At 43.3% G+C, this 23,545-nt stretch overlaps 1 protein-coding gene across 4 annotated transcripts in view; it reads right to left on the bottom strand.

The window, feature by feature from the left end:
* The window catches only part of LOC137371926 (low-density lipoprotein receptor-related protein 1-like), a 1,827,029-nt gene that overhangs the window by 1,061,922 nt on the left and 741,562 nt on the right, over positions 1–23,545 (bottom strand). For all 4 annotated transcript variants that reach the window (XM_068035008.1, XM_068035009.1, XM_068035010.1 and 1 more), the window contains exon 8: positions 22,685–22,907. In XM_068035008.1, the coding sequence (XP_067891109.1) occupies positions 22,685–22,907 (223 nt within the window). The remainder of the gene's footprint in view (positions 1–22,684; positions 22,908–23,545) is intronic.

Genomic DNA, 23,545 nt, shown 5'->3' with positions numbered 1-23,545 from the left:
CCATCGTTATAACACAAATGATTTCAATCATATGTATTTTTGTACATTTTGTTCCTCTACTTGAGAATATTTCAAATAAAGCAAAAATAATCTTTACTTATGTAGTCTTTAATGCTTGTATAATAGTACAAAGCTACATTAAACCAGTCCATGTCATGAGTCTATACTTTTCAATAGATGAACTAAAAATGCAGATTCACTTCTTCAAATACAACTACTTTCATATGATTACATTTTGAAAGAATTGCACAGCTGATTGTTGGTGTGCACCATAAAGTTTGGAGCAACAAATATTACTTTGCAATTCATTCTGGGATATCAAAGGGTCTAAAGTATAAATAGGTAACTTTTTCACAAAGTCAGAATATCATCTCAGAAATGGAGAATCTGCCACTAATCTGTTCCCAGCAGCAAAAAATTAAAGTATACATTCAGCATGCTATCAGGTAACTGTTTTCAAAAGAGAGCATTGATTGGAGTTAAGGTCACAACACTTGGGAACCAATTCTTTGACAGTTGTAGGGAAATTGTCCAACAAAAATCCCCGAAATTGGTCTCCAAAATGGGGTTTCAGCAGTTAACCTGAGCTCTGGGAAACTAAAAGAGCTAATGGTTGAAAATAAAATTGTACGAAATACAGCATTCCTTTACAAGAGCTATAAAAACCACAGTTCAGAGATAGTGCCCTAGAAATTAGATCACTTGTGCAGCATGCTGGATATGCACTACACGCCATACTGGGTAACACACCATGTGGTAATCCAGGCTGATTGCAAATGCTAAATAGAGGTGTAACACCGATTTCAGGCACATTTCCAAAATTGGTTCAGGACTGACCACAGTATGTACTGTGCATGCTTCAGTCACAGGATTATAGAATCATACAATGGCTACAGCACAGAAGGAGGTAATTTAGCCCATCATGTCCATGCTAGCTCCCTGCAAGAGCAACTCAGCTAGACCCTTTTCCCTGCCCTTTACCTATAGCTCTGCATTTTTCTTTCTCTTCAGTTGCTCATCCAATTCCTGTTGAAAACCACAATTAAATCTGCCTCCATCACACTCTCAGGCAGTGAATTCCAGATCCTGACCACTTGTGTAAAAAAGATTTTCTTCATGTTGCCATCAGTTCTTTTGCCATTCACCTTCAATTAGTGTCTGCTGATTCGCGACCCTGCCACCAACAGGAACAGTTTCTATCTGTCTACTATCTCTAGACTTGCATGATTTTGAACACTTCTATCAAATATCCTCTCAACTTTCTCTTCCCTAAGGAGAACAACTCCAGCTTCTCCAATCTATCCATGTAACTGAAGTCCCTCATCCCCAGTGTTATGAGCTTGTAGGACACCAGTCTGGTGTATACTGAATCTTTATTGAAACTGACTGTAATGGCTGCCAGCAGTCAGAGTACCACATGATAGAGGTCGCATGACTATGGCAAGCAGGAGGCACATAGGTACGGTATTGCATTTTTTTTTGTTTCATGGGATGTGGGCATCACTGGCCAGGCTAGCATTTATTGCCCATCCCTAATTGCCCTTGAGAAGGTGGTGGTGAGCTGCCTTCTTGAACTGCTGCAGTCTATCCCAAACATCCCCCTTTTCATACCAAAAAACCACAAAACAATTTTGCATGCATTATCATTTACACTGTGAGTTGTCCAAGTTACCCACTATGCATACAACTGTTCTCATGCATTTGTAGTTCATCATTCCTGTCAGTCTCTGCACATGCATTGCACAAGTAGTCATTAAATTGTGCCAGACTGCCAGATCTTCCTGGGCGCCTGAGCAGACAACTGCCAGATCTTCCTCTTCCTCGCTGCCTGTATGACTCACATCACCTTGCGACAGGCAAAGGCGTTCTCGTTCCAGCGCCAGCGCCCGCTCCTGTAGGCCATCTCCTGGGTTTTCTCTTTTTGCATGTGGAGGGTTACCAGTACAAGCTTTAGACTTGGTTCTGCTGAGATCAGTGGCTTTTGCTTGCTGTCTATGATTTGAAACTCCAGATCTTCGCTCCTGCCATTGCAATGGGCTCTCAGAGTAACTTGTCCTCTTGGCACTAGTATGGTGCCATCATATAGCCTCAATCTTACTTTTGAGGCCTTCATTTTTGGATCACCATGTTGAGCCACTTCGCACAGGTCTGTAAAAGTCATGATGTTGCATGACACACCGGTGTCTATTTGGCACTTTACATGGAATGATGACTGCAGAAGGCGAATATCAAGTCAAACAGTCACAAACCATTTATCACTGATAGATCTGTCTGAAGAAACCCTATGCATGTTGTATAGTGATTCGTCAGAATCTTCGGCTGATGTCTCTCCAGTGGCCATCTGTACCTGCTTGTTGTGTTTCCTTCTAGCCAAGCACTTGCGTGCAAAATAATTCAGCTTCTTGCAGTGAGAACACTGCTCTCCCCACACTGGACATGCCTTCTTTTCCTGTGCATGATGTCCTCCGCAGTATTTGCATTCTGCCCTTTGCCTGTGATCTTTCTGCCCTTACGGCCTGGAATGTCTATCAGCATACTGCAAGCCTGGTCTGTTCTACCATGAATATGCTCTAGCTGCTGATTTACATCCTCATCGCTTCTGCACACATCAATCGCTTTCCTGAGAGTCAGTTTCTCCTCTCTCAGTAGACGTGCGCTCACTGCGGGATCTCTTATTCCTAATACAATCCTGTCTTTAATTAGATCATCTTTTAGTTGTGCAAATTCACAGGATTCTGCGAGCTGTGTTAATGCAGTCACATATTGATCAATGGATTCTTTTTCACCTTGGGCCCTAATATTGAACACATACCGTTCATAGGTTACGTTCAAAGTGTGCCTTCAAGACTTTCAAAATTTCTGCTGTCTGTTTTTTTTTGTTCTTCAGAGAGATTTAGGGTAGAATACACTTTGTAACAGTCTCTCCCCAACAATGATAAAAGCGTAACTACTCACAGCCGCTCTGGTTTGTTAATTAAATCTGTCGCAATTTTGTAATTTTGCCATTGCAAGTGGAAAAACTGCTAATTCTGTTTCATATCACCTTTCATTTCGACCGGCACAGGCAGAGGAAAATATTACCCTGTGCTTTCAGTTGTTTCTTTGTTGCTTTTCTGTAGCTTCCAGTGGCTTTTAGCAGTTCTGACCATTCCTGTGGCCTTAGTTCCATTGCTGTGCTTGTAAACAGCTCTTTAACAGTTAATCTCAGCTCCACCTGACACCGTGTTATGAGCTCACAGGACACCAGTCCGGTCTATACTGTGTCTTTATTGAAACTGACTGTAATGGCTGCCTGCAGTCAGAGTAACTCATGGTAGAGGTCACATGACTATGACAATCTAAGAGGCACATTGGTACAGTACTGCATTTCTATCCCAAAACACCTAGACCCATTCTCATAAATATTTTTGGCACCCTCTCTGAAGCCTTCACACTCTTCCTAAAGCATGGTGTCCAGAATTGGACTTAATACTCTAGTTGAGGCTGAATCAGTGTTTGAAAAAGGTTCATTATAACTTCCTTGCTTTGGTACTCTAAGCCACTATTTATAAAACCCAGGATCCTGTATGCCCTTTTAACCATTTTCTCAACTTGCGCTGTTACCTTCAAAGATTTATGCACTTATACTTCCAGGTCTCTCTGTTCCTGCACCCACTTTAGAATTGTACCCTTTAGTTTATATTGCACCTCCTTATTCTTCCTACCAAAATGTATCATTTCACACTTCTCTGCATTATATTTCATCGGAATGTGTCTGCCCATTCCACCAGCCCGTCCATGTCCTCTTGAGGTCTATCACTATCCTCCTCACGCTTTACAATACTTCCAAGCTTTGTGCCATCTGCAAATTTTGAAAATGTGGCCTGCACACTCATGTCTAGGTCATTCATATATATCAAGAAACACAGTGGTCCTAGTCCGAACCCTGGGATCTCTACCAAATCCCTTCCTCCAGTCTGAAAAACAACTGTTCACTACTACTCTGTTTGCTGTCACTCAGCTAACTTCGTATCCATGCTGCCTGTTTCCCTTTTATTCCATAGGCTTCAACTTTGCTGACAAGCCTATTACATGGCACTTTATCAAATGCCTTTGTAGAAGTCTATATACACCATATCAACCACATTACCCTCATCAACCCTCTCTGTCACCTCATCAAAAAAAAACAATCCAGTTAGTGAAACACAATTTGCCTTTAGCAAATCCATGCTGGATTTCCTTAATTAATCCACACTTGTCCAAGTGACTATTACTTTTGTCCTGGATTGTCATTTCTAAATGCTTTCCCAGCACCCAGGTTAAACTGACTGGCTTGTAGTTTATGGGTTTATTCATGTGTCCTTTTCTGAATGTGGGAGGAACATGTACAATTCTCCAGTCCTCTGGCACCATCTCCATATCTAAGGAGGATTGGAAGATTATGGTCGGTACCTCCACAATATCCACCATTCCTTGTCTCAGCGTCCTTGGATGCATCCCATCCAGTCCTGGTGACATATCAACTTTAAGTACAGTCAACCTTTCTTATATCTCCTTTTTATCAATTTTTAACACATTCAGTATCACAACTACCTCCTCTTTTACTATGACTTTGGTAGCATCTTCCTCCTTGGTAACGACAGATGCCATGTACTCATTTAGCATCTCAGCCATGCGTGCTCCCTCCATGCATGGATCATCTTCTTGGTCCTAAATCATCCCCACCGCTCTTCTTACTACCCTTTTAATATGTATATGACTATAGATACCCTTTGGATTCCCTTTTATGTTAGCTGTCAGTCTCTTCTCATATTCTCTCTTTACTTCTCATTACTTTTTTCACTTCTCCTCTATATTCGTTCTATATTCAGCCTGGTTCCCTCTTTTATTATCAACCTGACATCAGTTATACACCATTTTCTGCTTTAACTTACTCTCTATCTCTTTTGACATCTATGGAGTTCTGGCTTTGGCTGCTCTACCTTTCCCCCTTGTGGGAATGTACCTCGACTGTACCCAAACCATCTCCTCTGCAAAGGCAGCCCATTATTCTGTTACAGTTTGAAGCCATTCATTGATTCCAATTTACATGAGACAAATCCATTCTCATCCCATTGAAATTGGCCCTTCTCCAATTAAGTATTTTTACTCCAGATTGCTCCTTGTCCTTTTCCATGTCTAACCTAAAGCTTACAATATTATAATCACTGTTCCCTAAATGTTCCCCTACTGACACCTGCCCCACTTAACGAACATCATTCCCCAGAACCAGATCCAACATGCCTCCTCTCTTGTTGGGCTAGAAACATACTGATCAAGGAAATTCTCCTGAACACACTTCACAAATTCTTCCCCCTCTCTGAGCTTTAAATTATTACTATACTAGTCTACATTAGGATAATTCAAGTTCCACATCATCACTACTTCATAGTTTTAGCACCTCTCTGTAATCTCCCTGCAAATTTGCTCTCTATAGCTTTTCCACTATTTGGTGGACTACAGAATGGATCCAGTTGTGAAATGGTACTTCTGTTGTTTAACTTTAATCAGGTAGGTTCTGCCCTTGGCCCCTCCATGACATCCTCTTTCTCCAGCGTTGCAATACCCTCCTCTCTCCTTTCTTTCTTTCCTTCCCTGCCTTACATTAACATCATGTATCCAAGGCTATTTAGCACCCAGTTCTGCCTCTTTTTCAGGCGCACAACAACCAAATCAGTGGACTTTAAAGGGACCGCTGCAGGTTGCCGGTAAGAAGTAATATATTTATTACTTACTTGAACATGGAACAGGAGCAGAAATGTTCCTTCTGGCTCCACATGGAAACTGTGAACCGGTGCCAGCCACTGTTCACCTCCACCTCCCCCCTACCAATCTCCTCCCTGCCTTCCCAAACACAGTGGGTTCAGTGATGCGCTTTTCTATTTATGTGACCAGCATGCTATCTTTTGGGGCTTGAATGGTGTTCCCAGCTCACTAGTTGCATCCTGATGACAGAAGAGGACTAAGCTTGCATGGTCCTCTTGCTCATCAATTTTGGCTGGGCAGTTTGTGGTTCTTCCTAGGTTTGTGCCTGAAGTTGAGCAAAAACTAATTTCTTGGCAAGTGTGTTAGGTGACAATAAATATGCCACTTCATATCTTAACGCTGTGTAGTTAAAAAGAAATCTGCAAAGTTATTTGTGTGAAATCACTCACGAAAGCATATGAACATGACAGAAGACAGGCCAGAAATGACCAGCTGGTCCATTAAGCCTGTACATGAGGCAACATCATCACAACTGAGGTAATGCAATTGTATCCTAAGTAAAGCAGAATTGGCTCATGAGTCTAGATTCCTTTCTATCTGAGATAATTTTGGCTTCTTTTTATAATCTGAGGTCATTATGAATATTAACATGGATGTTTAAGGTGAATGATATCTAAATGTTGAACTTGTGTTTTTAAATTTATTCTTGGGATGTGGGTCTTGGTGGAAAGGTCAGGATTTTTTTGTCCATTGCTTTGCAACTGAATGACTTTCCAGGCCATTTCAGAGGGCATTTAACTGTCAACCACATTGATGTGCATCTGCAGTCACATATAGGCCAGACCAGGTGAAGACAGCAGATTTCCTTCCCTGAAGGACATTAATGGATCAGATGAGTTTTTGAAATAATCCAGTAGGTTCACAGCCACGATGACTGGCCCTAGCCTATTCAATATTTATTTAATTTAACTGAATCTAAATTCTACAGCTGCCATCATAGGATTTACGCTCATGCCTCGAGGTTATCCCAGGCCTCTGGATTTCTAGTCCAGGAACAAAGCCACGATGCTACCAGCCTGAACAATGCCTAGCATGAGCGTATTCCCCTGAATTTCAACATTTATGCATGTCCAGCTATTTTCTGTAAAATATTTATGTTGAAGGCAACTGCAGCACTCCTAATAACACCCTGGATGCGGGAGGCGGTGGCGTAGTGGTATTATCACTGGACTAATAATCCAGAGACCCAGGGTATTGATCTGGAGACATGGGTTCGAATCCCACCACAGCAGAAGGTGGAATTTGAATTTAATTAATAAATCTGGAATTAAAAGCTAGTCTAATGATGGCCATGAAACCATTGTCAATTGTTGTAAAAACCCATCTGGTTCACAAATGTCCTTTAGGGAAGGAAATCTGCTGTCCTTACCTGGTCTGGCCTACATGTGACTCCAGACCCACAGCAATGTGGTTAAGTCTTACATGCCCTCTGAAATGGCCTAGCAAGCCACTCAGTTGGATCTAACCGCGACAAAGTCAGGACAGACCCAGCAGAGGTGGCGGGCCAGTGGTCTGCAGTAGGGAGGGAGTTGCCCTGGGAGTCCTCAACATCGACTCTGGACCACATGAAGTCTCATGGCATCAGGTCAAACATGGGCAAGGTAACCTCCTACTGATTACCACCTACCGCCCTCCCTCAGCTGATGAGTCAGTACTCCTCCAGGTTGAACACCACTTGGAGGAAGCACTGAGGGTGGCAAGGATACAAAATGTACTCTGGGTGGGGGACTTCAATGTCCATCACCAAGAGTGGCTCAGTAGCACCACTACTGACCGAGCTGGCCAAGTACTAAAGGTCATAGCTGCTAGACTGGGTCTGCGGCAGGTGGTGGGGGAACCAACACGAGGGAAAAACATACTTGACCTTGTTTTCACCAATTTGCCTGTCGCAGATGCTTCTGTCCATGACTGTATTGGTAGGAGTGACCACTGCACAGTCGTTGTGGAGACGAAGTCCCGCCTTCACATTGAGGATACCGTCCATCGTGTTGTGTGGCACTATCACCGTGCTAAATGGGATAGATTTCGAACAGGGCGGCACAGTGGCGCAGTGGTTAGCACTGCAGCCTCACAGCTCCAGGGACCCGGGTTCGATTCTGGGTACTGCCTGTGTGGAGTTTGCAAGTTCTCCCTGTGTCTGCGTGGGTTTTCTCCGGGTGCTCCGGTTTCCTCCCACAAGCCAAAAGACTTGCAGGTTGATAGGTAAATTGGCCATTATAAATTGTCACTAGTATAGGTAGGTGGTAGGGAAATATAGGGACAGGTGGGGATGTTTGGTAGGAATATGGGATTAGTGTAGGATTAGTATAAATGGGTGGTTGATGGTCGGCACAGACTCGGTGGGCCGAAGGGCCTGTTTCAGTGCTGTATCTCTAATCTAATCTAGCAATACAAAATTGGGCATCCATGAGGCGCTGTGGGCCATCAGCAGCAGCAGAATGTACTCAACCACAATCTGCAACCTCATGGCCCGGCATATCCCCCACTCTACCATTACCATCAAGCCAGGAGACCAACCCTGGTTCAATGAAGAGTGCAGGTGGGAATGCCAGGAGCAGCACCAGGCATGCCTCAAAATGAGGTGTCAACCTGGTGACGCTACATCCCAGGACTACTTGCATGCCAAACTGCATAAGCAGCATGCAATAGACAGAGCTAAGCAATCCTATAACCAACGGATCAGATCTACGCTCTGCAGTCCTGCCACATCCAGTCGTGAATGGTGGTGGACAATTAAACAACTAACTGGAGGAGGTGGCACCACAAATATCCCCATCCTCAATGATGGGGGAGCCCAGCACATCAGTGCAAAAGATAAGGCAGAAGCATTTGCAACAATCTTCAGCCAGAAGTGCCGAGTTGATGATCCATCTCGGCCCCCTCCTGAAGTCCCCAGCATTACAGATGCCAGACTTCAGCCAATTCGATTCACTCTCCGTGATATCAAGAAACGACTGAAGGCACTGGATACTGCAAAAGCTATGGGCCCTGACAATATTCCAGCAAGTTATCCCTGTGTCCGCGTGGGTTTCCTCCGGGTGCTCCGGTTTCCTCCCACAGCCAAAAGACTTGCAGGTTGATAGGTAAATTGGCCATTATAAATTGCCCCTAGTATAGGTAGGTGGTAGGGGAATATAGGGACAGGTGGGGATGTTTGGTAGGAATATGGGATTAGTGTAGGATTAGTATAAATGGGTGGTTGATGGTCGGCACAGACTTGGTGGGCCAAAGGGCCTGTTTCAGTGCTGTATCTCGAAATCTAAAAATCTAAAAAAATCTAAAAATAGTACTGAAGACCTGTGCTCCAGAACTTGCTGCACCCCTAGCCAAGCTGTTCCAGTACAGCTACAACACTGGCATCTACCTGGTAATGTGGAATATTGCTCAGGTATGTCCTGTACGCAAAAGGCAGGACAAGTCCAACCCGGCCAATTACCGCCCCATCAGTCTACTCGCAATCATCAGTAAAGTGATGGAAGGTGTCATCAACAGTGCCATCAAGCAGCACTTGCTTAGCAATAACCTGCTCAGTGACGCTCAGTTTGGGTTCTGACAGGCCCACTCAGCACCTGACCTCATTACAGCCTTGGTTCAAACATGGACAAAAGAGCTGAACTCAAGAGGTGAGGTGAGAATGACTGCCCTTGACATCAAGGCAGTATTTGATCGAGTATGGCACCAAGGAGCCCTCGCAAAACTGGTGTCAATGGGAATCAGGGGGAAAACTCTCTGCTGGTTGGAGTCATACCTAGTACAAAGGAAGATGGCTGTGGTTGTTGGAGGACAATCATCTGAGCTCCAGGACATCACTGCAGGAGCTCCTCAGGGTAGTGTCCTAGGCCCAAACATCTTCAGCTGCTTCATCAATGGCCTTCCTTCAATCATAAGGTCAGAAGTGGGGATGTTCGCTGACGATTGCACAATGTTCAGCACCTTTCGCGACTCCTCAAATACTGAAGCAGTCCATGTAGAAATGCAGCAAGACTTGGACAATATCCAGGCTCAGGCTGATAAGTGGCAAGTAACATTCGCGCCACACAAGTGTCAGGCAATGACCATCTCCAACAAGAGAGAATCTAACCATCTCCCCTTGACATTCAATGGCATTATCATCGCTGAATCCCCCACTATCAACATCCTAGGGGCTACCATTGACCAGAAACTGAATTGGAGTAGCCATATAAATACCGTGGCTACAAGAGCAGGTCAGAGGCTAGGAATCCTGTGGCGAGTAACTCACCTCCTGACTCCCCAAAGCCTGTCCACCATCTACAAGGCACAAGTCAGGAGTGTGATGGAATATTCTCCACTTGCCTGGATGGGTGCAGCTCCAACAACACTCAAGAAGCTCAACGCCATCCAGAACAAAGCAGCCCACTTGATTGGCACACCATCCACAAACATTCACTCCCTCCACTGTCACTGGATCAAAATCCTGGAACTCCCTTCCTAACAGCACTGTGGGTACCTCACATGGACTGCAGCGGTTCAAGAAGGCAGCTCACCACCACCTTCTCAAGGGCAATTAGGGATGGGCAGTAAATGCTGGCCTGGCCAGTGACGCCCACATCCCATGAATGAACAAAAAAAAAGGATAAAGTTAACATAGACTGGGAATCAAAGTTGGGATAATCCTGGTCTACGTACATCAGTCATTCATTGGATATTCTCATTGAGCACTTGGTACAGCGATTAAAAAAATTCTGACATGATGCCATAAAAATAATTATTTCAGCACATATTTCAGAGCAATTTTTCAAAGTTTAACAATTCTCTTAAAATCCAGTCTACCTGTGATTCTTACACTAATGTAACTAATACAGTGGACTTTATGCAGCTGCTAAATTTAAAGTGGCAAAAGATTACTCACATGAGTGCCTAAGTTACTCTTTTCAGGTTTATATATCATACAAAAGGTGTGAATTATGGATTGGATTAAATGTATTGCTCATTGGTAATTGCTTCACTTTCAGAAACATCAGTGAATCGTCCTGAATACAAAAGAATTTAGATTCATGAATACATTTTTCTTTACTCAGGATGCAATTACATAGTCTCATTTGAGCTGAGATACTAATATACACCTACCATCTAGTTTTTATTCTAACATTTCTATGCATCAGATGTGCTAACTGACATCTTACCAATATTTTACACCTTATTTATGTTTGGAGTTGTACCTGGTATGTAGCCCAGAGCACTCAGGACTGACATATCTCATTAGTAAAATCATCCTACAGAAACTCCTGCTCTGCTGAAAAGAAGGCTGGAACAACAGTGAGAAAGCTGGATTTAGGTAAGCAGCAGCCATGTTTCTTGAACAGTGCAAATTTAACTGTTGAGTTTATCAGCATCTATCCTGGCTGTAATTCTGCATTTATAGAATTGGAACCTATCAAAAACACAGGCTTTGTGTATTTTGAATTGTCTGTATTGGAACTATTTATACTTGCAAATTGGACCCAATATAATTAATTTATTTTGGCAATTAAGTTCCACTTTTCCACTGTACACATGTATAAATTGACAATAGTTTCATCCTGACTACTAGAAAAGATCGGATGTCCACCAAAGCTACTAAGTATCATCACCTCATTCCATGACAATATGAAAGGCACAATTCAACATGGTGGCTCCTCATCAGAGCCCTTTCCTATCCTGAGTGGCGTGAAACAGGGCTGTGTTCTCGCACCCACACTTTTTGGGATTTTCTTCTCCCTGCTGCTTTCACATGCGTTCAAATCCTCTGAAGAAGGAATTTTCCTCCACACAAGATCAGGGGGCAGGTTGTTCAACCTTGCCCGTCTAAGAGCGAAGTCCAAAGTACGGAAAGTCCTCATCAGAGAACTCCTCTTTGCTGACGATGCTGCTTTAACATCTCACACTGAAGAATGCCTGCAGAGTCTCATCGACAGGTTTGCGTCTGCCTGCAATGAATTTGGCCTAACCATCAGCCTCAAGAAAACGAACATCATGGGGCAGGATGTCAGAAATGCTCCATCCATCAATATTGGCGACCACGCTCTGGAAGTGGTTCAAGAGTTCACCTACCTAGGCTCAACTATCACCAGTAACCTGTCTCTAGATGCAGAAATCAACAAGCGCATGGGTAAGGCTTCCACTGCTATGTCCAGACTGGCCAAGAGAGTGTGGGAAAATGGCGCACTGACACGGAACACAAAAGTCCGAGTGTATCAGGCCTGTGTCCTCAGTACCTTGCTCTACGGCAGCGAGGCCTGGACAACGTATGCCAGCCAAGAGCGACGTCTCAATTCATTCCATCTTCGCTGCCTTCGGAGAATACTTGGCATCAGGTGGCAGGACTATATCTCCAACACAGAAGTCCTTGAAGCGGCCAACACCCCCAGCTTATACACACTACTGAGTCAGCGGCGCTTGAGATGGCTTGGCCATGTGAGCCGCATGGAAGATGGCAGGATCCCCAAAGACACATTGTACAGCGAGCTCGCCACTGGTATCAGACCCACCGGCCGTCCATGTCTCCGTTATAAAGACGTCTGCAAACGCGACATGAAATCGTGTGACATTGATCACAAGTCGTGGGAGTCAGTTGCCAGCATTCGCCAGAGCTGGCGGGCAGCCATAAAGACAGGGCTAAATTGTGGCGAGTCGAAGAGACTTAGTAGTTGGCAGGAAAAAAGACAGAGGCGCAAGGGGAGACCCAACTGTGCAACAGCCCCAACAAACAAATTTCTCTGCAGCACCTGTGGAAGAGCCTGTCACTCCAGAATTGGCCTTTATAGCCACTCCAGGCGCTGCTTCACAAACCACTGACCACCTCCAGGCGCATATCCATTGTCTCTCGAGATAAGGAGGCCCAAAAGAAAGTTTCACCCTGACTAATTCTAAAATGTGCAAAAGTATGTCTACATTTAAAAACTATTGTGTTTACATTGGTGGACTTTATTTTTGTTTGTGCTGTTAAATGATTAAAAAAGTGCACCTATTGGTTCGGCACTCTAATTAGAGTCATTATGGTAGAACATTGTGCTGTCATAGCAACCACTCACTCTATTAAAGTTTTTTTAAATTCATTCATGGGATGTGGGTTTCACTGACAAGGTCAGAATTTATTGCCCATCCCTAATTGCCCTTGAAAAACTGGTAATGAGCTGCTGTCTTGTCCTTATGGTGAAGGTACTCGCACAGTGCTGTAAGTTAGGGAGTTCCAGGATTTTGACCCAGTGACAATGAAGGAACTGAGATACATTTCTATATCAAGATACTGTATGATTTGGAGGTGGTGGTTTCCCCTTGTGTCTGCTGCCCTTGTCCTTCTAGGTGGTAGAAGTCATAGTTTTGGGAGATGCTGCCAAAGAAGCCTTGGCATGTTGCTGCAATGCATCTTGCAGATGATACATATTGTGGCCACAGTACACTCATTATGGAGGGAGAACACAAAGAATACAAGAAATAGGAGTAGGAGTAGACCATATGGTCCATCGAGACTGCTCCACCATTCAATAAAATCATGGCTGATATTAGACTTCAACTCCACTTTGCTGCCAGCTCACAATATCCCTTGATTCCCTGAGAGACCAAAAATCTGTCTATCCTAACCTTCAATGTATTCAATGATGGAGCATCTTCAACCCTCTGGGGTAGAGAATTCCAAAGATTCACAACCCTTTGAGTGAAGCAATGTCTCCTCATCTCAGCCCTAAATGATTGGCCCCTTATCATGAGACTGTGCCCCTGTGTTTTAGATTCCTCGACCAGCAGAGACAATCTCTTAGTATTTACCCTATCCAGCCCCTTCAGAATCTTGTATGTTTCATTGAGATCGCCTCTCATTCTTCTAAACTCCAGAGAATATAGGCCCAATTTACTCAGCCTTTCATCATAGGACAACCGCTCATCGCAGAGAGCAATCTCGTGAACCTTTGCTCCAATGTAAGTATATCCTTTCTTAAATGCGAAGACCAAAACTGCACACAGTACTCCAGATGTGGTCTTACCAAAACCCTGTACAATTGCAGAAAGACTTCTTTATTCCTGTATTCCAATCCCCTTGTAATAAAGGCCAACATGCATTTGCCTTCCTAATTGCTTGCTGTACCTCCATGCTAACTTTCTGTGTTCCTTGTACAAGTATACCCAAGTCTCTTTGAACATCAACACTTAGAGGTTTCACACCTTTTAAAAATTATTCTTTTCTATTCTTATGACCAAAGTGAATAACTTCACACTTCCCTACACTATACTCCATCTGCCATCTTGTTGCCCACTCACTTAACCTGTCTATATCTCTTTGCAACCTTTCTGTGTCCTCCCCAGAGCTTACCTTTCCACCTACCTTTAGATCATCAGCAAAATTAGATAAATTATTCTCGGTCTCTTCATTTAAGTCATTAACATAGATTGTAAATAGCTGAGACCCAGCACTGATCCTTGCGGCACTCCACTATTCACTGCTTGTCAATTTCCTCGGCTTCATGGTAATGGTAAAGTGGGGGATATGCTGGGCCATGAGGTTGCAGATTGTGCTTGAATACAATTCTGTGACTGCTGATGGCACACAACGCCTCATCGCTGCTCAGTTATGAGCTACTAGATTTGTTCTGAATCTATTCCATTTAGCATGGTGGTAGTGCCAAACAACATGGAGGGTGCCCTCAGTGTGAAGACAGGACTTTGTCTCCACAAGGACTGTGTGGTTGTCACTCCTACCAATACTGTCATGGACAGATACATCTGCGACAGGTAGATTGTGAGGACGATGTCAAGTATGTGTTTCCCTCACCAGCTGCCAAAGGCCCAGTATGACAACTATGTCCCTCAGTTTAAGATACAGACCCTTAGAAAATAGGCGACATGTTTAGATAGAGGATCTGGATCGGCGCAGGCTTGGAGGGCCGAAGGGCCTGTTCCTGTGCTGTAATTTTCTTTGTTCTTTGTTCTTTGACTTGGCCAGCTCAGTCAGTAGTAGTGCTACCAAGCCACTCTCGATGATGGACCTTAAAGACCACCACCCAGGATACGTTCTATGCTTTGCTAGCCTCAAGATTTCTTCCAAGTGGTGTTCAACATGGAGTAGTACTGATTCATTAGGTGAGGGAAGGTGGTAGGTTGTAATCAGCAGGAGGTTTCCTTGCCCATGTTTGATCTGATGCCATGAGACTTCATGGGGTCCGGAGTCAATGTTCAGGACTCCCAGGGCCACTCTATCCTGACAGTATACCATTATGCCACCATCTCTTGAGGGTCTATCCTGCCAGTGGGACAGGCCATACGCAGGGATGATGTTGGAGACACCTGGAATGTTGGCTGAAAGGTATAATTCTGTGAGTATGACTTTGTCAGGCTGTTGCTTGACTACTCTGTGAGACAGCTCTCCCAATTTTGGCACAAGTCCCCAGGTATTAGTGAGGAAAGGTTTGCGGGGTTGTCTGGGCTGGGCGTGCCTTTGTTGGGCCTGAATCCGGCGTCTAGGTTGATGCCAGGTGAACCGTCCAGTTTTATTCTTATTGTAGCTTTTTGTAGCAGTTTTAATACAACTGAGTGGTTTAGTTGTAGAATAGTTTGACTAAAAATACCCCAGGATGAGTCAAGAATAGCTTTGCTTTAATTGATACTCATTACTAAAATATTAATTTAGCAGCGTACGCTGTTCAAGATCAGACTTTGGAAAGAGACCTTGGATTTGCAGACTGTTCACATTGGAACAAATGTCAATAGCATGTTTAACCCAACATAGCTGGCTGCTACCTCTTCATTCTTACATCCTCTGAACCTCCTTTGCTTACTGCGCCTTGCCAAAATCAAAGTTGTATTTTCTTTCTGTGCAGTGTTTATTTCTTGCCATTAAATTCAGGTAATGTGTTCTGATGATTGAAGTGTTCATTTAGGCAAGATCAATAAACATTCTAGTTAAACAGCATTGAATTAAGAGAAGATCAATATTATAAATATTTACAGATAAGTTCCATGTTAAGGAGGACTTTGTAAAAATTATCACAAAAAGATCCATAGTTCTAGTCTGGAAATAATAACAGCTTCTTACTTTGACCTGTTTTTGTGTCACCTTTGAGCCTTCTCATTTTCAGAAGATATCAGCTTGAGTTTCTCTCAAACTACTGTTACGACCAGGTGAGAAAGGTATCTAGCCCTCTCAGCCTTCACCTGGTCTTACCGTAACAGGGTTTTATTTTTAAACACACAGTGTTTTCAGCTCCCACTTGGTGAATCCTTGTTCACCACTTTTCAATTATAAGGCAAAGAATTCAGCACAAACAGATTTTCTTAGGTTTAAAGAAGAAAAGTTGAAATTTATTAAACTTGAACTTAAACTCTAATTCGGTTGATGCCTATGGATACACAACGCGCCCACGCTAGCATGCATACACGAGACACATATGCAAATAGAGACAGAAAAGAGCAGAAGAAAAATAAAGTGGAAAAGTCTGAGGCAATATCAGAAGAGTTGTTGTTACAATTCTTCAAGCTCACTGTAGAGTCTTTGATTGTTGAGAGATCTTGCTTTTCGTTGGGGGCCCAGTAATCTTCTTAAACCTTGTTCACTGTAGGAGACTTTTGTCTCTTGGGGTTCATGTGTCTTCAGGGGATTCAGAGGCTTGTGAAAAAGCGATGGGAGCAGAGAGGAGAGATCTTCTCAGTCCAGGAGCAAACAGTCTTTCTGCGTTCAAACTCTCTGTGGCTAGTTCAAAAGACCCTGGAACATCCAGTTCATCATGTGACCAGCTGGTCTAACAAGTCCTGGATTGTATCACCTTGGCAGTCTCTGGAATGCTCCTCTTACACACAATACCGAGTGATCAAGGACCATTGTGGGTTGATTGTGTCAGGGAATGGTCTTTTGTCCTTCCAAGCACTGTCTGTTAATATGCAAATGTCTTTTCCAGCCACGACTGATCTGTTTAACAAGTCATTTCCTCGCTTCAGCAACAATTTAAAATTAATGTTCATGACAAAATTAATGTGCCTCATTCTTGGTGGGTGGGAGCCTAGCGTGACTCTACCTTAGACAACTTTCAAAGCACTCAGGACTGGAGTAGACAATACTGCCGCTAAAACAGATACTGTTGAGCACTTAAGTGATCAAGTGATGAGAAATTGCTTGAAGTTCTACACACAGTTTCATGTGTTCCGATTCTCTCTTCTGTCATCTTTTCAACTTCAACTTGTGAGTATTTTTGTTGTCTCACAAACAGCTCTACCTGTTACAGATGCAGTCATAATAATACCAAATCCACTGAGCTTCGGTACAAAGCTGACAAGTTCCAAGCACAATTAGAGATTTTAAAAAAGATCGACCCTGAAAATACGAGGTGCCTTGATCCTATGCTATGCTACATCCCAACTTATATACAGCTTCATTGGAACAGTGTAGAAGTGGGATATTAAATTAAAGTGACAAGAGACTGGCAGTTCTGTCATACTTCCGGACAGAATGTGTGTAGTTCAGTAAAGCTATCATCCATCCTAGAATGACAAAAGAATGTGAGTGACCCTGGGGAGAAAAATTTGACAAGAACTAGGGGCAATGAATGCAAAAAGCAATGCTTAGAGGAGCTCACTCCAGTGCCACAGAAAGACCTTTTTGGAAGGGAAAAAAATAGCAGAGGAATACCGATCTCTTCCTTCCACCCTTACACTCCAGAAAAAAACGTCTGGCATCAACACGAAATTTCCTCACTATCATCACCACTTCACTTGAACATCTATCAGAAGCCCACCCCACTCCTCCGCTTGTCAGTGAGAACCACAGCATCCCACGCTCAGTCTCTAAAAATCTGGTTTTGGTGGAAGGTGAAAAATATTTCAAACCGTAAAGGGGATGTGGTAGAACCCAATTCCAGTCCAATTACACTGTTCCTTTAAATTCTGTTGGGGAAGTGGCGTGGGGTGGGGGCTAGGGAAGCACAACAACATTAGAAATAGCAGGAGTAGGCCATGCGGCTCCTTGGGCCTACTCCAGCACCCAATACGATCATGGCTGATCTTCAGCTTCAACTCTATTTTCCAGCCTGCTCTCCATATCCCTTCATTCCCTGAGAGACCAAAAATCAACAATCCCAGCCTCAAATGTATTCAACGATAGAGCATCCGCAACCCTCTGGGTAGAGAATTCCAAAGATACACAACGCCTTGAGTGAAGAAATTTCTCCTCATCTCAGTCCTAAATGATCGACCCCTGATCCTGTGCCCTGGTGTTCAAGATTCCCCAGCCAGAGGAAACAATTTCTCAGTATCTGCCCTGTCAAGCCCCCTTCAGAATCTTTCAATAAGGTCTCCCTCTCATTTTTCTAAACTCCAGAGAATATGGACCCAATTTACTCAGCCTCTCATCATAGGACAACTCTTTCATGCCAGAAACCAATCTAGTGAACCTTCACTGTACCGCCTCCAATACAAGTATATCCTTCCTTAAATATGGAGACAAAAACTGCACACAGTACGCCAGGAGTGATGTCACCAAAGCCCTGTACAGTTACAGCAAGACCCCTTTATTCTTGTACTCCAATCCCCTTGCAGTAAAGACCAATATGCCACTTGCCTTCCTAATTGCTTGCTGTAACTGCATGCTGACATTTTGTGTTCCTTGTACAAGTAGACCCGAGTCCCTCAGAACGGCACAGTGGCGCAGTGGTTAGCACCGCAGCCTCACAGCTCTAGGGACCCGGGTTCAATTCTGGATACTGCCTGTGCGGAGTTTGCAAGTTCTCCCTGTGTTTGCGTGGGTTTTCTCCGGGTTATCCGGTTTCCTCCCACATGCCAAAGACTTGATAGGTAAATTGGCCATTATAAATTGCCCCTAGTATAGGTAGGTGGTAGGGTAATATAGGGACAGGTGGGGATGTGATAGGAATATGGGATTAATGTAGGATTAGTATAAATGGGTGGTTGATGGTCGGCACAGACTCGGTGGGCCGAAGGGCCTGTTTCAGTGCTGTATCTCTAAATAAAAAAAAATAACATCAACATTTACAAGTTTTATGCCTTTCAAAACTATTCAGTTTTTCCATTCTTACTCCCAATATGAATAACCTCACAATGCCCCACATTGTATTCCATCTGCCACCTTCTTACCCATTCACTTAACCTGTTTATATTTCTTTGCAGCCTCTTTGTGTCTTCCTCACAGCTTGCATTCCCAACTAGCTTTGTATGGACACCAAACTTAGATACATTACTCTCTGTCTCTTCATCTAAGTCATTAAAAAAAGATTATAAATAGCTGCGGCCTCAGCACCGATCCTTGCGGCACTGTACTAGTTACAGCCTGCCAACTTGAAAATACCCATTTATCCCTACTCTTTTCTTCTTGTCCCTTCACCAACCCTCTGTCTATACTAATATATTACCCCTAGATATTTGCACATTAACCTTTGGTGTGGCACCTTATCAAATGCCTTTTGGAAATCTAAATATATTACATCGACTGGTTCCCTTTATGAACTCTACTAGTTGCATCCTCTAAAAACTCTAATAAATTTGTCAAACATGCTTTCCCTTTCATAAACCATGTTGACTTTGTCTGATCATACTATGATTTTCTAAGTTAAGACTTCTTTAATAATATATTCCTGCATTTTCCCAACGACTGATGTCAGGCTAACCGGCCAGTATTTCTTTGTTTTCTCTCTCCCTCCTTTCTTGAATAGTGGTGTAACATTTGCTAACTTCCACTCCACTGGGACTGTTCCAGAATCTAGGGAATTTTGTAAAATCATAACCAGCACATTCACTATTTCTGCAGTTAGCTCTTTTAGAACCTTAGGATATAGAATGGGGAGATCAGGGAACTTGCACCAGCAGCTCCAATCTTTACTAAGGAAAGGGGATCAATTACCTTCTCAAGAAGCCCACAAAGATTTCCAATTGAAGATATTTGTCAAGCACTGCTGAAGTCCTCCGTCATTTACACTATTCCCTGCTTTGTTAACCTGTCCTGCCACCTTCAAGGATTTGTACACAAATATCCCCAGGTTCCTCTGTTCTTGAACCCCTTTAAAATGTTGCCATTTAACTTGTATCGTCTCTCCTCATTTTCCTATCAAAATCTACCACCTCACACTTTTCTGAACTGAATTTCATCTAACATATGTCTGCCCATTCTAGCAGCCTGCGTAATTCCTCTATTTCTATCTTTCTCACTGGTTAGTACAGTTGCAAATTACGTGTCATGAGCAAATTTCAAAATTGTGCCCTGTGCCCCAAGTCATTACAGAACAGAATCACAGACGCATTACAGTGCAGAAGGAGGCCATTCCCCCATCGTGCCCGCACTGGCTCTCTGAAAGAGCAATTCCCTCAGTTCCATTCCCCTGCCTTCTCCCTGTAACCCTGCATATTCTTCCTTTTCATATAACTGTCTAATTCCCTTTTAAATGCTTCATTTGAACCTGCCTCCACCATATTCTCAGGCAGTGCATTCCAGACCTTAACCACTTGCTGCGTGAAAAAGTTTTTCCTCATGTCACTTTTGCTTCTCTTATCAAATACTTTAAATCTGTGCCCTCTCGTTCTCGATCCTTTCACAAGTGGGAACAGTTTCTCTCTATCGACTCTGTCCAAATTCATGTGTATAAAAACAGCAATGATCATAGTACTAAACCCTGGCAAACACCACTGTATACTTCCCTCCAGTCTGAAAAAAGGCCATTCACCACAACTCTGTTTTCTATCCCTTTGTTAATTTTACTGTCTCTTTTATTCCATGGGTTTCAATTTTGCTAACAAGCCTTTTCAAAGTCCATTTACACAACATTAACTGCACTGTTCTCATCCACCCACTCTTGTTACTTTATCGAAGGTTCAATCAAGTTTGCCCTTAATAATCTGGTTCTCCTTTATTAGTTCATACTTGCCCAAGTGGCTGTTAATTTTCTCCAAGATTACCTTTTCTAAAAGCTTTCCCACCACTGATGTTAAAGTAACTGGCCTGAAATTGCCAGGTTAATATGCACAAAATATTATGTCAACTACAACCAATGCAGCAAAATAAATGTAATATCTTAAGTAGTTGTTATTTTGCCTAAAATTTATTTCAGTATTTTCAGCCCTTTCTGCCAGTAGGCACCTCCTTCTGCTCATTATCATTTGTGCAAGAGCTCCTTGTCACTTGTATCCTGTTTTCACACTTATACATATTATTGGTAGCTTTTCCTCTCATTATCTTCTTCACAACTTTTCAGACACTTAACATCTATTTCTGAATTATTTCTCCGATTAAATTTGCTTAGTGTTGACTTCTCTTGCTTTCAGTAATTCCTCAGTTTTTCTGCTGCAGCTGCCTTTCTCTCCCTCAGGTACCCCACACCTATATTAGTTCTAGCCACAGACAGCAGCTGCTTATCACGTTTTACAATATTGGCAAGAAATGATGTTGGGGATATACAAAGAATGTCCCTGCACGTGTGCAGTTTAAGTGAGACATCACAAATGCATCCAAAAAATCATTTAGTCTCTCAATGCATGCACATTAATTTTCTACTGTTCAAAAATAATTCAAGCTCACAGTGATTCAAATAGACTGAAAGTGGAAAATAGGCACAGGTCTACACAATTCAGCCTCTTGAGCCTGTTCCACCATTAAAGTAGATCATGGTTGATCTATATCTTAACTTCACCTACATGCCTTGGTTTCATAACCCTTGATACTCGTACCTAACAAAAATCTACCAGTGTCAGTTTTGAAATTGACCAAGCCTCAATAGCTTTTCGTGAGGGATCGTGGGGGGCGGTGGGGGAGGGGGGGGGGGCTGCGGTGGTGAGGGGAAAGAGAATTCCAGATTCCCACTACACATTGTGTGAAGAAATGCTTTCTGAAATCACCTCTGAGTGGCCTCGCTCTAATTTTATGTCCACCCGACCCCACTCTGGATAGCTCTGTAGTCTAAAATCACGTAATTCAACAGCTTTCACACTGGTGTAACCGGTTATTTGTGTCCGCTTATTTCCAAAACATTAGCTGGCTGCAGTCCCAAAGTAAATCTTGCAAATTCACTATGGTCAACATCCAGGAAGACCAGGGTCTCACTAGAAGGCAGCCTTGGTGAATCTGGCAGGTTAACATTGCGATTGTCACCCAGTTCACTTGATGTTTGCTTTGGGAACAGACAACACAAAAACTTGTTGACATATCGAAGCAGATTGAGATCATGCCAAATTCAGAATAGTGTTGACACTTATTAGTTCATGAGGAACAGAAATGCCGGTTTGTGTTGTGGACTGATGACCACTGGAAATTGGAGTAAGAACTTAGGACCTCCATCCAATTAAGGATGGCGGGCAGGCTCTCGAAGCTGGAGATCCAATAGGAGGACCTCAAGCACAGAAGGAGCTGCAAGCTCCCACTGCATGTAAGGGAGAGAGAGGGGGCACCTCCATCTTGAGGCACCCTCTCAGCAACCTTTAAAACTCTTAAATTAAAAAATGGACACAGCTATGAGGTCACCATTGTGGAGGGGAAACCCTTCCACAGGTCAGCCTGTGGCTACAGTTGTGACCAGGAGGGCGAGGAGGGCCTCAAAGCCTGCCAGGAGCACTGGACCCCACCCCCCATCTGCTGCCAGGAGGTTGCCTCCAGGTAGCTGATCTGTTCCTGACACCGCTGGGGGCTGCAACTTGACTTTAATTTGCCATTAACTTACCTGAATTGGCTACCTGCCACTTGTAGGACCCCAATCTTGCCTCTGGGAAAATGGCTCGGGGACACAATGGTGCCAGCAAACCGGCATGCTGGCTGGCAGCATGAATTTTTTGGCCCGCCCTCCTCTATAATTGCCCCCATTAGGGGAAAATTTTTGTCCTATGTTTCTTAATACAATGAGCAATTTTTAGTTTTCACAGTCACATAGAGAGATTAATTTTTCTTGTTTTAAAATAAGTCAACTTAAAGATAATGGGTACTCACATCACGTCCGTGAATAATTGTATGTCTATTCCTTCCTTCATAATCCACCACTTCAATATAATCGAGATAAACATCTGCCCAATAGACCAATTTGGATACCAGGTCAAGTGTGATGGCATATGGCTGTTCTATTTTACTATCCACTATCCTGGTTCTGCTTTGACCATCCATGTCGCATCTTTCAATCTTGGCAACGTCCCCGTAGTCAGTGAAGAACAGTTTTCTGTCAAAAAATTAACTACCATAAATGAAGTATGAAAATTTCTGCAGTTATTACAATCTCAAAAATCACACTTCAACATATTCATTTTTACTGTGATCTTGGGAAAAAGAGTTGAAATTGCACACTGCAAAATGTGTTGCAAGCTCAGTTTGAATGGTACACACGGTGTTTTTTTATTAACTAGCTAGCTTCTACTCACTGTTTTATTAGATCTATGACAATATGCACACAAGCAAAGTTTTACTTATTCAAAGTTTAAAGCTTAAGGCATAATACTTTAGGTCTGATGCTTAATGCTTACAGCCAACCAAAGTGTAGGTGAGGAAATATTTGCATAGAAATCTTGCACTTGCCGCATTTACCTAATCTCGCCGGCGGCAAGGACCATGGAAAAGTGGTCTGCCCACTGCATGAGGAGAGTATTGGTGAGTTGTGCTCACCATTCGAAACCCCAGAGGCAGGTAGCGAGTCACAAGGTGGCCAGCATGGATGCTGGCTAAGAGCCTCAGGCGAGGCCAGTGGCAAGGGAGGAGGGTGGGGCCTACAATTGGGAGGCTCGGTGGTGAGCAGCAGCCTCCAGTTTTAACATGATTTTAGAGGAGCACTCCTTCTCTCTGTGACTCCCCAATAAATTCTAG

The sequence above is a fragment of the Heterodontus francisci genome, chromosome 7 (assembly GCF_036365525.1).
Source record: "Heterodontus francisci isolate sHetFra1 chromosome 7, sHetFra1.hap1, whole genome shotgun sequence".
In the NCBI taxonomy this organism is placed as follows: Eukaryota; Metazoa; Chordata; class Chondrichthyes; order Heterodontiformes; family Heterodontidae; genus Heterodontus; species Heterodontus francisci.
The sequence above is the reverse complement of the archived record's forward strand: the minus strand, read 5'-3'. Positions and strand labels throughout refer to the sequence as shown.